At 38.0% G+C, this 14,505-nt stretch overlaps 1 protein-coding gene across 1 annotated transcript; it reads left to right on the top strand.

Moving 5' to 3' along the window:
- Window positions 1-6,868: 6,868 nt before the first annotated feature.
- Window positions 6,869-12,381, top strand: LOC149145867 (uncharacterized). The gene is made up of 2 exons (XM_089452589.1): window positions 6,869-8,076; window positions 8,178-12,381. The coding sequence occupies exons 1-2, from the start codon at window positions 6,869-6,871 to the stop codon at window positions 12,379-12,381; spliced, it is 5,412 nt and encodes a 1,803-aa protein (XP_089308715.1).
- The last annotated feature ends 2,124 nt before the right edge of the window (window positions 12,382-14,505 follow it).

Below are 14,505 nucleotides of genomic sequence, written 5' to 3'. Positions count from 1 at the left end.
CTCCAATTCGGCTAGCTATTGAGCTAAGTCCTCCAAGAGAGGAAAGTCCTTTCCAGCAAGAGAGAGAAAGCAGTTTTCAAGGATTTGAATTTATGCCAAGACAAATACCTGACATTGACCCTGTCCAGCAGGAGGCATATGATTATTTGGAAACATTAGAGCAATCTGTTGCTGGTCCTAGTACTGTCTTGCCCCTTGAACAGCAGGTTCAATCTCTGAAGCAAGAAATATTTGAGTTAGAAGTCCTCAATCGCCATATCAAACAGGAAAACGAAGCATTGAGACAACACAGCAAAGTGGACAAAATGGTCCACGACAACACAATGCTTCATTTGGGTCTTTGGCAGAGAAAGAACAGGAAGTTAAAGAGAAAATGCAAGAAATTGAGCAGGGCCTTGGTTAACTTGAGATTCAGGTGCTTGGTTAGGAAACCGAGAGCAAGTTTGGTAACAAGGAGGAAAAGGAGAAGGTTGGATGTCTTGGCAGAGGCATCTGAACATGTGGACTGAAAGATTATGACAAAGTTTTGGTTGCATGAGGACATGCAACACCCTCGCAGTGGGGGTATGTTGAGCCTCAACCTTACACTCATTTACCTATCCTCCCAACAACTTTTCCCTATTCACTTATCTCTTTTGTCATCATTTCCTCCATCAACTTGTTCAATTCATTGCATTATATGTCTTTTTAACATGATTTGTTGATTGTGCTAATGATTGACTGTTGGTTTAGAATTTTGGTACATGTACAGCAATTCCGCAGCTGTTCTGCAATTCCGCAGCTGTTCAGAGATTCCGCAGCCTTTTTGTTGTTTGCTATACTCCACGTGTCTTCTTAAGGAACGGGCCACATGGGCACGTTGGTATGACTGTGTACATGGTTCGTGTGCTATCAGCTAAGCCAACTCGTTCATATATACCCCCGGTCAACGCAGATGCACCCACGGTCAAACAACAAAGTTCCAAACGGTGGCACGGCTCTGCGTGAGCAACTGAGACACGGAACCACAGCTGGCACTTCCTCCACGCCACGAAGACAACAAGGGACAGGATCTAACCATGGATTTACTCCCCATGATGACCGTTTCCTCCAAACGTGCATAGAGTTGCCTGCGTGTTGCTGCATAGTTAATTAGTCAAGACTGTAGTTGCTTAGTTTACGCAGAGGACAGTTTGTCCCTGTGCCTATAAATAAAGCGTTTGCATACGCTTAGTAGTTAGTCTTCAAGTTAGTTTTTGGCTGTAATCACTTTGTTTATAAAACTCTGTTTTAAAGACTGTTTCATACAACGTTTACGCTTTTGTATTTTGACATGCTGATTTAATATAAGAAGACTGTTCCTGTTCATCTCTACGTAGCTGATATTTAGCTGGTTGAGTGGATGGAGGGCCCCCATCTACCACAACCTATGTACAGTAGCATTTAACTTTATTTTCCTGCCTTTCTTTGTTTTCATTTTCACACGTACAATAATGTATAGTTTGATTTCTGCAGTTTTTCATTTCTTTGAACATGTATAATAATGTACAGTTTGATTTCATGCCTTTACATTTCCAGCACTTTTCAGAACTGATCAGTTTGTTTATGCAGGTGTGTTAGGAGCCCGGGATAGTGTGTTTTTATTTCTTTTTATCACTGATGGTATTTGAAGTTTTCTTGTCTTAGCTGCTGATTTTTACCTTGCTTACTTAGTTTCATTGCTAGTTTACTTTATCAAGTTTTTGACAAGTTGCTTACTAACCTTTTGATGGTCTTCTCATCATAATTGACTAACCTTTATTGGACCAAAATATCATTGAGTGGCAGCTTGGTTTGATTAGCTTTTGGACTCATATTACTGATTCCTTCTTAACTGTTTTTCACATGAACAATTTCAGCTAGAGGCAGGATGTTAAGGAAGATTGAAGTGTTATGATTTGTCATTTAAATTTTGCAGTTAAAGTAGTGTTTTTCACTTTCCATTGAGTTAACATAGATGCTATTTTTGTTCTTATCAGCAGCATAGATAGTGGACTAGTGCCATTAGTCACTTTGTTTAATGCTTTGCTTTCATTTGAAGTTTCAATTCCATTGCAAGTCACTTTTCAAGCTTTCTCTTTAAAAAGTTCAAGAAACATTTAGAAACCACCATATGCACACACACTCACTCATTTGTTTATAAATCCATCACTCCATCTTAAGAAGATAAGTCAAACACAAACTAAAAATGACAAAAACCAGGAAAGGCTGCTTAAGTATATATTGTACACTTCACTTCATCAGCTTACGAGCCCCGGGTTGACAATTTATGATAGCAATTTAGACAACACTAAATTGACCAAACACCTGCTGATGATGCTAACAATCCTGATAACCCTTTTCAAGTCCCCACTCACCAAAAACATGACAAAATTTATCATTCCCATCAAAACCCTATTTCAAGAATGCAAAAATCATGTGCGAGTTGCTCCTAAAAAAAACTTCAAACAGAATATGACCTTCTTATCCATCCCAATTCAACTAGCATATTTAGGTAAAAAAAAATGCTTTGTTTTACCTGTTCCAATACTCAAACTTCGGCTACTTCAGCCAACAAATCAAGCTTACCTCTATCCTTCTCTTGTATTTCATGCAACTGTTGTTTGGCAGCCTTAGCTCCTTCCTCGAGGTAAGGTTTTATCTGCATATGTTTTTGAGCTCCCTATGTAAAGGAAGAGCCATTTTTAGCATATACTTGGCATTTAACATCGTTGCCTCACACATGCTCAAATGGTCAAATATTCTTTGCCTGACCATTTCATCTTGCTTCTTAAGTTCAACAATTTCACTGTGGGCTTTCTTCAACTGCATCCTCAACCTATTGAAAGTATGTTGCTCTTCATCTACCTCATTTTTCTTCTCTTTTTTGTACTAACTTTTCCTCCTGAATCTGCAACTTTATTGTTGAAGACCTAATCACAGATGGAGTTGTTTTTGTTATCTGTTCAATTTCACCAATCTTAGATGTCCTTTCTACAACAATATTTTTCAATTCCCTACTGTCATGCTGTAATTGGGCAATGACCAAGTGTGCCTTCTTAGGTTGTTCTTGTAGTTCTATAATCTCCCCTTCTTTATCATCTGGAACAATATCCTCTGGTATGGTCTCTAAAGCTTCAAATGGTTGCTCAAGTGTTTGTTCCAAGGGCAGTTTCTTTGCAGTGACTCTAGTGAGTGGCTTCTTAGGAATCTCCACTACTTCAGGAGAAAATTGCAACTTTTTACCCTTCTTCTTATCTGATGGATCAACTGAAATTGATGGCCTTTTCACTGAACTTTCAACTGGTGATTTTATATCCCTTGCCATAGATGATGGTGTGTCCTTCTTACTGCAAGAGCTAGTTGGTAAGTTAGTTGTAAACTTTGATGAGTTTAAAAATTCTTGCCATGTTTGATTCCTCTTATTCAATTCTTCTACCACTAAAAACTCTGTCAAAGAGAAATGGAAAAAACTGGGTTCAACTTGGATTTTCTTACCTTGCACCTTGTTTTCCATTTTACCAAGGCTTCTGAACAAATAAAAAGGTAGATTCAAAGGGATTTTTCCTATGAAGTGCATTAAAAACCTAAAATGTTACTGATAGATCCTCCCAAATTTGCCCTCATAAGTAAGTATCTCCGAATAACCTTCAAAAGTTTGTTGTAGGGTTCAAGCATGTATTTTATTGGTACAACGACTCCATACCCCCTGTTCCTTTGCTTTTGTTTCAAGAAATCTTTGTAGTTGGCTATGTTAAGAGGCATGACCTTGAACCATTGCTCTTCTTTGAGGGCAACAACAACGGATATGAGTCTTCAGATCACTTGAAAGGAATGTTGGAATTTTAGAATATGAGTGACAAAATAGATTTGATGTTTTGATGGAGGTGACAACACAAAACGAAACCACTGTGGTGAAGCGCAATGAATTCTCCAAGAGACGCAACAAGCTTAAAAATTCAAATTTTGCAGGGTGTTTATTGCATTTTCCTCAATAGATAGAAACATATTTGACATGCAAGACCAATGATTCAAGGAAATAAGGAATTGGCACCTAGAAATAGTGATTAACCACTGCTTTGAAAGAGTGCAGTGCTTCCCCTTCAGACTTTGCGCGGAGATGTCTAGCAAGCTCTTGATGGAAGAATGAATGGCTTTGTGTCATTTTTGGAAGTTAAACAAGCCTTTGAACTCCCAAGGTAGTTAAATCCGCATTTCAAGGGCGATGATGGCAATTTTGAATCTCAATAACAATGTAAACTTTGAAACGGGAATTATAAACTCAAAACGGGAACTCTGGCCAAAAAACCCCGAAAAAACATAAAAAACAATGCTAAAAACGAAAAGTGTTGATGCCGGAATAACACCTTTTTTTTTCCAGGGTAAATTTTCAACATGTTTTAAAAATGGCGGTGAAAACCAATTTTTTGTGCTAAAATTATCCAAAAAATACCCTCAAAACGAAGTGCTGATGTTCGAATAACATTTTTTTTTTTTTCAATGGTAAATTTTGTGCAAAAAACACCCTCAAAACGAAAAGTGTTGATGCTCAGATACAAATTGTTTTTCAATGGTAAAATTTCAACATTTCAAAATAATAGCATAAAATATTTTATCATGACCTCGAAAAACATTAAAATTTCATATAAAAAAAAATAAAAATAAAAAATAAAAAAGTTAAAACAATGAAAAAACACAAAACAAAAAAAATAAAAATAAAAATAACAAAACATAAATAAAAATATATACTAAAAACAAAACATAAAATAAAATAACAAAAAAAAAAAAACAAACATCAAAAATAAAAATCAATCATAAAAATGGAAATAAAAAACAAAATTAACCAATAAAAAATAAGAATTAAAAAACTAGAAAAAAAATTACAAATTATAAACAAATAAATAGTAAAAATAAAAAAATAAAAAATTTAAACTAAAAAAATTTGGGAAAACAAAAAAATACACATTAAAAAAAGGTAAAAATACAAAAATTAAAAAAAAAAAACATTAACAAAAAACTAAAAAAAAATTGAAAATTAAAAACAAACTAGATTTAAAAAAAATGGAAAATTAACAAAAAAAAATAAAAACTAGTGAAATTAAAATTAAAATGATGATTACTTAAAAAAATAAATGTAAAAATATATATGATGATGATGATGATGATGATGATGGTTAACGTCCACTGAGACCAAATAATGGTCTATCGGACCTAAAGAAACAAATTATCTATTTTGATTTAAGATTTTATTCCTATGCTCAAAAAGCTTGGAGAGAAGCCTCCCGAGCTCACTATAATTTTGACATTGTAAAAGGCTAGGAAGGTCAGTATTGTAGCAAAGATTGTGAAACTGAGATCTAATGTGGTTATACGCAGGGCACTCTAAGAGGAAGTGGTTTTCATCCTCGATGTTCCTATTCTCACATATATGGCAGATCCTTTCCGTCCATGGCGTTTTAGGAACTGTCCAACGACCTGTTTCACTATGGAGCTCATGAGAATTTGTTCTAATCTTTGCTATATTAATTTTCTTCTTTGAGCTAGTTAAAATAGAGAGATACTTTTGATCTTCTAGGGTGGGGTTGATGACCTTCTTATAATAACTTAATTTTCTTTTAGCCGCTAAGTCTTTCTCACACCAAATTTTTTCTTTGAACTTAGAAGTAACAATATCTTTAATGTTATTTATGTTTTGCAATGCATCATTTTCGTTGATCTTCCAATAGTTTAACCAGGCCCTTGTGTCTTTATGCCACCTTCGATTGAGCCTTAGGTGGTTTTGGCTAGAATTTAAAGCTAGCTTAGGAAGTCTATGATCGTCTATGTTACTGATTTTGTGTTTGTACAATAGAAACCTAAGCATAGCTAGGCTCTTAATAGGGGAAAGACCTGCTTCTATAAGGAGAATAGGATAGGGTGTATTACTTTTAATTTTCAGGTTATAAGTTATAAAACACTTCTGGATTTGCTCAATCTTTCTCCATGATTCTCTGGAGATGCTGCAACCTCAAACCTCACAGCCATATAAGATAACAGGAGTGACTAAAGTTTCAAAGAGGAACTTCTTTTTATCCCACATTACAAGGTTTGCTATTTTACAATTATTTTCAAGACCAAAGTAAGCTTTCCACCCCCATATATATATATGAGACAAAAAATAAATAAAAAATGTTTAAAAAAAAATTGTTTCATAAACCATAAAATAATTTTGAAGAAATTAAAAATAAAAAATAAAAAATTATATATATAAAATTAAGTAGGTAAAAATAGAAAGATTAAAAAAATCATTAGCAAAAACTAGCAAAAAAAAAATTAAAATTAAAACAAACTAGATTAAACAAAATTAGAAAATTAACAAAAAAATAAAAAATAAAAACTAGTAAAATTACTATTAAAAGCATTTAGAAAAAACAAAAAAGACAAAAATAAGTTCAAAATTATTAAAAAAAAAATCAAAATTTTAAAAACATACGTCTTTTCCAATTAAAAAAAATAAAATAAAATTAAAAAACATTTTAAAGTAAAAAAAAAAATGTGTTTTTGATTTTTAAAAATAAAAATAATTTTTTTATTATTAAATTTTCATTACTTATTTAAAAACAAACAAAAAAAATTGAATGCTCCTCTCGGATCGATTGGAAGGTTGCCCCTGTTGATCGCCCTCGGCCCTGATCGCCCGATCGGCCCTTCCTCGGCCCTGATCGGCTCTGATCGCCCTCGGCCCTGCCCTGTCCCGCCTATTCGCGTCCCTCAGGCTGCGCGCAAGTGTTCTCTCTGCTCTCTGCGGAAGGAAGCTTGCTTTATACCATGAGGCCGGCTGGTTCAATGAAGGTTTGAGTCCCGGATTGAGCTTGGCTGGCTGCTTGGGTCCATGGAGGCGCTGGGCACTCCCCAGGCGGCCCCTCCCCCCCCTCCGTCCTCATCAGCTGAGGCCTTCAATCGACTTCTGGAAGGTCTCCCTAAGAAGAAGAATGTCGAAGCCGCGAAATTTGTCAAGAAACTGGACGATATTCCGGAGATCTCCCTCCCTCCGGAAACCCCGATCCAGGTTGCACTGTCTTTGTTTGAGGGAGCCCTTATGGGCCAGTTCACCGGACTTTGGCCTTCTCCCAAATCCACAGAGAACTGGGTCAAAAGGAACTGGGCGCCGTTGATCCAAGAAAGTGTGACCTCTTACTTCCTGGGGAGAGGTTTCTTCCTCTTCGAGTTTACCTCAAAGGATGACAAAGACCTGATCTTTCGAAACGACCCCTACTTCATGGGCCCCCAGGGTCTGTATCTGAACAAATGGACTCCGAACTTCGATCCGGCAGTGGATGTACCCAAAGTTGTCCCAGTGTGGGTCAGGCTGCCAAATCTTCCAGTGCATTGCTGGAACTGGGACTCATTGAAGCATATAGGAAATGCCCTGGGGAAATTTATAGATCGGGCAAACAACAAGGACCAATATGATTGTGCCAGGATATGCGTGGAGGTGGACCTGGAGGAGGGACTACCAGAGGCCATTAAAATCAAGGTTGGAAGCTGGACTCACATGCAGAAACTAGACTACGAGCAGCTGCCCTTTAAATGCCGGAAATGCCATGTTTATGGCCATTTCGCCAGAAGCTGCCCGTCCAATACTGAATCTGTCCAAGGGAAGGAGGACGGCTGGAATCAAGTCAAGCGTACGAAAAATACTCACAAGACTCAGAAGGTGGGAGGATCCAATGGCAATCCTCATCAGGGCCCTGCTCCGCAGACCCAGCCCAAGACCGCCCTAGAAAACAGGTTTGACCCCCTCAGCTCTCAACCAGAGGACACACATGAAGTCGAGGCCCAGAAATCGGTCACTCCAGAGAAAGGTGGACAACCTAATCCTTTCAAGGATTCAGGCGTAGCAGAAAGCTCAAAAGGAACCCCAGAAGAAGTTGAGGATGAGGACCAAGAATCGGAAGATTCGGAGGAGGAAGGAGAAATAGGAGACTCCCTAGCCTCTGTAAGGAGATCTACAAGAGGGCGCAAAACAGATCGGGAGAAAAGGGAGCATGAAACGTATAAGGACAAGTTGCAGGGCAGCCAACCTACATTGGAGAAGTTGTTAGCAAAGAAACCAAAGATGGCCAGAAATCAGCATCAAGGCTCCAAGGGAGCCCTCCAAAGCAAAGGTAAATAATGAAAATTATCTCCTGGAACTGCAGGGGTATGGGGAGCAAAATCAAAGAAGAGGCACTAAGAAACTTAATAAGAATAGAAGCCCCAGACATACTCCTCCTCCAGGAGACCAAGATGGAGGATTCGGACCTCCTTCATTTAAGTAGAAAACTATGGAATAAGAGCAAAGCAGCTGCTGTCTCAGCCCGAGGAGCCTCTGGAGGGCTGGGATCTCTATGGAATGATAGCAAGTACTCGCTAATATCTGAAACTTCCACCACCCACTGGTTGATGTTGAAGATGCAACACCTAGATACTAAAGAAATATTTTGCCTCTTCAACGTTTATGTGCCGGTCAGCGCTGGAGAAAAAAAGTCTTGCTGGGATTCATTAAGAAACCAAGCGGATCTGGGCATACTAGAAAATATCATCATTGCAGGAGACCTAAATCTCACGCTGCACTCTTCAGAAAAGCGTGGAGGTACCATTGTGCGAGATCCGGCAAGGGAATGGGCAGAAGATCTTCTCCATGATTGGGATCTGCTAGATATCAAGCCAGTTTCAGGTAAGTTCTCGTGGTCAAACAAAAGAATAGGGCCTGGTCATATTGCAGCAAGACTAGATAGATTTTTTGTGCAAAGTTCCTTCCTCCAGTTTGGATTAGATGCCAGCATGCATATCCTTCCCTGTAGTACCTCTGATCATAACCCCATCAAGTTGACCCTTCGAACCCTCTCGGATCTTGGCCCCATCCCCTTCAAATTTAGCCCTCTTTGGACCAAGGAACCCAACTTTCTTCAGATTGTCAAGCATTGTTGGTCTCAGCCAGTCAATGGCTCTCCATTCTATATCTGGGAAGAGAAACTCAGAAGAGTGAAATCTGCCCTAAAAAGTTGGGCCAAATCTCTCCCTAATCCAGCCACTGAAAGGAAAAAGATCCAATGCATGCTGGATGCCCACCATCAGATCGTGGAAGAGGCCCTCATCACTAATGAAATTCTGGACAAAGAGGCTCATCTTCAACAGCAATATCACAAAGCCTGTCTGAATGAAGAGGAAGCCTGGAGGATCAAATCTCGCTACCTTTGGCTCAAAGCAGGAGATAAAAACACCTCATACTTCCACAAGCAATCCCAAGCCAGGAAAAGCTTCAATCATATAGCAGAAATCAAAGAAGAAGCCGTGTCCCATAAAGACTTTAAAGACATCAAGCAGGCTGCCTTTCGCCATTTTCAAAATTTGTACAGCGAAGAGGTGAATGGCCCTCAGAATTCTTACTTGCTGGACGGGGTCCCCTCTTCAGTCTCGGCTCAAATGAACCTCCAGCTAGAAGCCAAAGTCACCATGGAGGAGGTCAAAGCTGCTCTCTTTGCCATGGATCCTGATAAAGCTCCAGGACCTGACGGGTTTTCTGCCAGATTTCTTCAATTCTGCTGGCATATTGTGGGAAAAGATCTCCTCAAAATGATTCAAAAATCGCAGGATTGCCAGAAAATAGGAGGAAGCACAAACTCCTCGTTCCTTGCTCTTATACCTAAGGAGAAGGGCGCCAATTCGTTTAGCGGATTCCGCCCCATCTCTCTTTGCAATATAGGCTACAAGCTGATCACCAAAATCATTGCTAGCAGGCTGAAACACATCCTCCCTAAAATCATCCCTGAGAATCAAGGGGGCTTCATCCATGGAAGACAGCTGGTGGATAACTTCATCCTAGTTCAAGAGGCAATCATCTCTAGTCACCAGCGCAAGGAAAGAGGTATGGTCATCAAACTGGATTTAGTAAATGCATTTGATCGTGTTAGGCATAGCTTTCTTTTCAATGTTTTAAAAAATTTTGGATTCGGAGAGAGACTTATAAAATGGATCCGGGCTTGTATCTCGGAGCCATGGATAGCCCCTTTAATCAATGGCAGAGCTACAGGGTTCTTTAAAGCTACAAGAGGAATAAGGCAGGGCTGCCCCCTGTCTCCTCTGCTGTTTGTTATCCAAGCATCAGTTCTCAGCTTCCACTTAAACAAAAAAATGCAAGATCAGGAGATTCCAGGGATTTGCATTGCTAGAGGAGTCCAGAACATAAACCATGCCCTGTTTGCAGATGATACTCTGCTTCTCGGAGCTGCTTCAATCCACTCAGCCACCAGATTTAAAGAGGCTCTGGATGAGTTTGGCACGATGTCAGGAAGCTGTCTTAATAAAGGAAAGTGTCACATATACAGCTGGAATACCCCTCCCCCTATGCTCATCTCCATTGCCAGATGCTTAGGATTTGTTGGCTCTGCTGTATGGACCTCATTTAAGTATTTAGGAATGCCTATCTTCCTCAAACGTGCCTATAGCAGGGACTGGATACCTCAGCTGGAAAAATTCAAAGTCAAACTTCAGGCATGGGGCTATAATTGGTTAAATATTGCAGGCAAGACAGTTCTAATCAAATCTGTCCTCAGTAGTCTCCCTTTATTCCAGTTCTCTGTGCTCCTAGCTCCCGTCGGCATCCTTCAGAAAATGGACCAGCACATTCGAAACTTCTTTTGGAAGGGAGGTAAGCAAAATGAGAGGAAATTCCCCCTGGTCAACTGGGAGACAGTCCTCAAACCTCAGATGGAGGGAGGCCTAAACTTCAAGAAGCTTCCCCTCCAAAATATAGCCATGGGAGCTAAGCTTCTTTGGAAAATCATAGCGCCCAAGCCTGGCTGGGCTCAGCTTGCGCTTTGGAGGAAATATTTCACTGGCGAAAGGTCAAGATGCCTGGACGGACCTCTTCCCCAAGGCACCTCTTCATTTGCCAGACTCTGCTCTAAAGCTGCCCCTCTGATTCGTTCCAAGGCTTATTGGATCCCTGGGAATGGGAAAAAAATCAACATATGGTCAGATCGCATAATGGATCGCGATCCGATTGGGGACTGGCATTCTTTGAAGAAGCTGCGTGATTGGATCTCAAATACAGGTAAATACACTCTCTGGGACATTTCCAAGTGGGAAGGGACGCGATGGGTTGGCTGGAACTTCCTCGATACACCGGCGGAATTTCTGCAGGACGTCAGCGTTCTATGCGACTTGTTAATCGGTGCTGCCCCCTCACACATACGCAGGAGAGACAGAAGAGGTTGGGGCTCTTTGGCGGCGGGATACACGGTGTCGAGTGGCTACACGAGCCTTGCTGCAATTCCGTATGCGCCCCCTGATCCAGCTCCGTGGAAAACAATTTGGGACATACCAACATTGCCCAAGATCGACATTTTCAATTGGTTGCTCTGTCACGGTAAAATACTCACCGACGAGAACCTGCAGAGGCATGGATTCAACGGTCCGTCGAGATGCTCGTTATGCAGAGAAAAGACGGAGTGTGTCTCCCATCTGATATTAAACTGCAAATTTTCAGAGCAGGTTTGGAGAGCGCTGATGGAGCAATGGAATCCTAATTTCGTGCTGCCTGCCTCTATATCCGAACTCTTCACTAAGTGGCAGAATAGATATCCAGCACCCCCGCCTAAAAATAAAATGATAAAGGCCGCCTGGTCCTCTCTTCTTAAAATTTGCTGTTGGCAAATCTGGCTAGAGAGGAACAGTAGAATATTCAGAAATACCCAGCATGATGTAAAAGTGGTAGTGACTAAAATAAAAACCCAGCTAAAAGAATGCCTGGAGGATTATAAAGACGATTTGAATCTCAGCCAACTTGACAATATTTGGGGGGCTTCTTTAAATCTTCAATTCCGCCAAGCCAACAGAAGCATTATTCCTGTTGAGGAATGGCAAGTAAGAGGCATAAATAAGGAAGAGTTTCGTGCCTGGATCTCCAATCATAAGCTACATTCTCTCTTCTTCGATGGGGCAGCAAAAGGAAATCCTGGCAAGGCCGGGGCAGGAGGAACGGTTAATAGCACGGAAGGCACTCAGATTCACAGCTTTGCCTGGGGGCTGGGGTTCAATTCCAGCATCCAAGCGGAAGCATTGGCCCTGTATCAAGGTCTCAAACTGCTATTGAGCCTGGAAATCAAGGAGGCAATCATTCTAGGGGATTCTCAAGTGATCATAAAGCTCATGGTAACCAACACTGCCCCCCGGGACTTAAGATTAGCAAGGCAGATACAAAGAATTCGAAGCCTGGGAAAGCTGTTCCAAAATCTGAAATATTTCCATGTACTAAGAGAAAATAATAAAGAAGCAGATCGTGAAGCAAATAAGGCCGCTCTTCTCTCCGCCGGGGCAATGATAAGGGACGGGATAGAAACTTGGGATCCAATACCATAATCACTTCAGCACCTATGTTTTATTGCCTGATTCTAAATCAGTTTGTTTGCATTTTCAAGCTTGGACAAATTACAGAAATCAACTCCATTGTAGAGCCTAAAAAGAGCTGGAAGAGGAACACAAATTCAATTCTTCAGGAGGTCGGTTCTATTTTGGATCTGGACAACTCCCTTTGTAATCAGAACTCTGGCAATTAGGCCAATCAGTTAATATAATCCATAATCGTTCTTGTGAAAAAAAAAAAAAAAAAAAACAAACAAAAAAAATCATTAAATTTTTTTAATAAAAATTATTAAATTTTAATAAAACGTAAATTTTAGATCATTATAATAAGAATTAAATTATTAAAAACACTTATCAAATAATTTTAATTAAAAAAAATTTTAATGTTTGTTTTTTTTATTTTAAACAGTTTATTTATTTATTTTTAATTAAAAAATATATATATTAAATTTTATTAAAAATCAAACTATTAAAAAAATTTAACAATTTTTTTTAATAAGAATTAAATTTTTTTTTTTTTTAAAAGTTTGATTTTATAAAAAATAAAAATAAAAAATTGCGTGCGCCCCCGGCCGCGCCACCCCCGGGCCGGGAATCGCCCCAGGGCCCGCCAGTGGCCCAGGGGTGGCGCGGCCAGGGGCGGGGGTCTGCACGGAATCGCCCCAGGGCTCGCCAGTGGCCCGGGGGTGGCGCGGCCGGGGGCGGGGATCTGCACGCAAACCCCCCCTCCCCCGGCCGCGCCACCCCCGGGAATTGCCCCAGGGCCTGCCAGCGGCCCGAGGGTGGCGCGGCCGGAGGCGGGGGGCTGCGTGGAATCGCCCCAAGGCCCGCCAGCGGCCCAGGGGTGGCGCGGCCGGGGGCGCACGCAATTTTTTTTTTTTTTATATTATAAAATCAAACTTTTAGAAAATATTAAAATTTAATTCTTATTAAAAAATTTTGTTAAATTTTTTTAATAGTTTAATTTTTAATAAAATTTAATATATATATTTTTTAATTAAAAAAAATCTTTTAAAATAAAAAACAAACATTAATTTTTATTTATTTATTTATTTTTAATTAAAATTATTTGATAAGTTTTTTCAATAATTTATTTTTTATTATAATGATCTAAAATTTAAGTTTTATTAAAAATGTTTATTAAATTAAAATTTAATAATTTTTTGTGAGTGATTTTTCGGCGAAAATCACATGGAAAATCATTTGTCGACGTGTTTTGAACCAACTAGTGTGGTTCATCGTCAGGACATGTTAATAAAAATCACAGAAGTCTGAACTCTATAATTAATAATTTTTATTAAAAAATTTTAATGTTTTTTTTTTTTTAATCAAAACAAAATAAATAAAAAAAATTAAAATTTAATTTTTATTAAAATTATTTGTTAATTTTTTTTAATAATTTAATTTTTAATAAAATTTAATATATAGTTTTTTCACATAAAAAAAAAAAATTCGTTTTAAATTGTTTTTTTTTTTTCGCTTCAAATAAAAATTGTTTAAATTTTTTTTTGTTTCAAATGAAAATTGTTTAATTTTATTTATTTATTTATTTATTTAATAAAAACAAAGATGGTTTAAAAAAAAATAAAATTATTGATTTATTTTTAAATAAAATATATATGTTTAATAAAAATAATTGCATTTTTTCATTTTTAATAAAAAAATACGTGTTTTTTTGGGTTTTTTTTTTTTTAATTTAAATTTGTTTTTGTGTGTGTGTGTGTGTGTGTTTTTTTTTAATATTAATTTTACTAGTTTTTTAATTTTTTTCCGTTAATATATATATATATATATATATTTTTTTTTTTTAACTAGTTTGTTTTTAATTTTTTTCCCAGTTTTTGCTAATGTTTTTTTTAATTTCTCTATTTTTACTTACTTAATTTTATAAATATATATTTTTTTTAATTTTGTTTTTTTTCCAAAGTTTTTGATGGTTTGTGAGATATATATATATATATATATATATATATATATATATATATATATATATATATATATATATATTTTGCCGTAGAAAAAGTCGCAATTTCTATTAATCATAAGAAATTACATTTTGTAGATGCTATGCATATGCATACCGAGGCTGTTTGCCTCTCAGTGAAAACCAAAATAGACTTG

The sequence above is a fragment of the Pinus tabuliformis genome, chromosome X (genome assembly GCF_031772625.1).
Source record: "Pinus tabuliformis cultivar Carrire ecotype Pingquan chromosome X, CPIR1, whole genome shotgun sequence".
Taxonomy (NCBI): Eukaryota; Viridiplantae; Streptophyta; class Pinopsida; order Pinales; family Pinaceae; genus Pinus; species Pinus tabuliformis.
The sequence above is the reverse complement of the archived record's forward strand: the minus strand, read 5'-3'. Positions and strand labels throughout refer to the sequence as shown.

Excerpts from the sequence above, each read along its gene's own strand:
- LOC149145867 (XM_089452589.1), top strand. The coding sequence starts at position 6,869 with ATGGAGGCGCTGGGCACTCCCCAGGCGGCCCCTCCCCCCCCTCCGTCC. Across the intron at positions 8,077-8,177 it reads CAACCTACATTGGAGAAGTT|GGGTATGGGGAGCAAAATCA; the intron begins GTTAGCAAAGAA and ends CTGGAACTGCAG.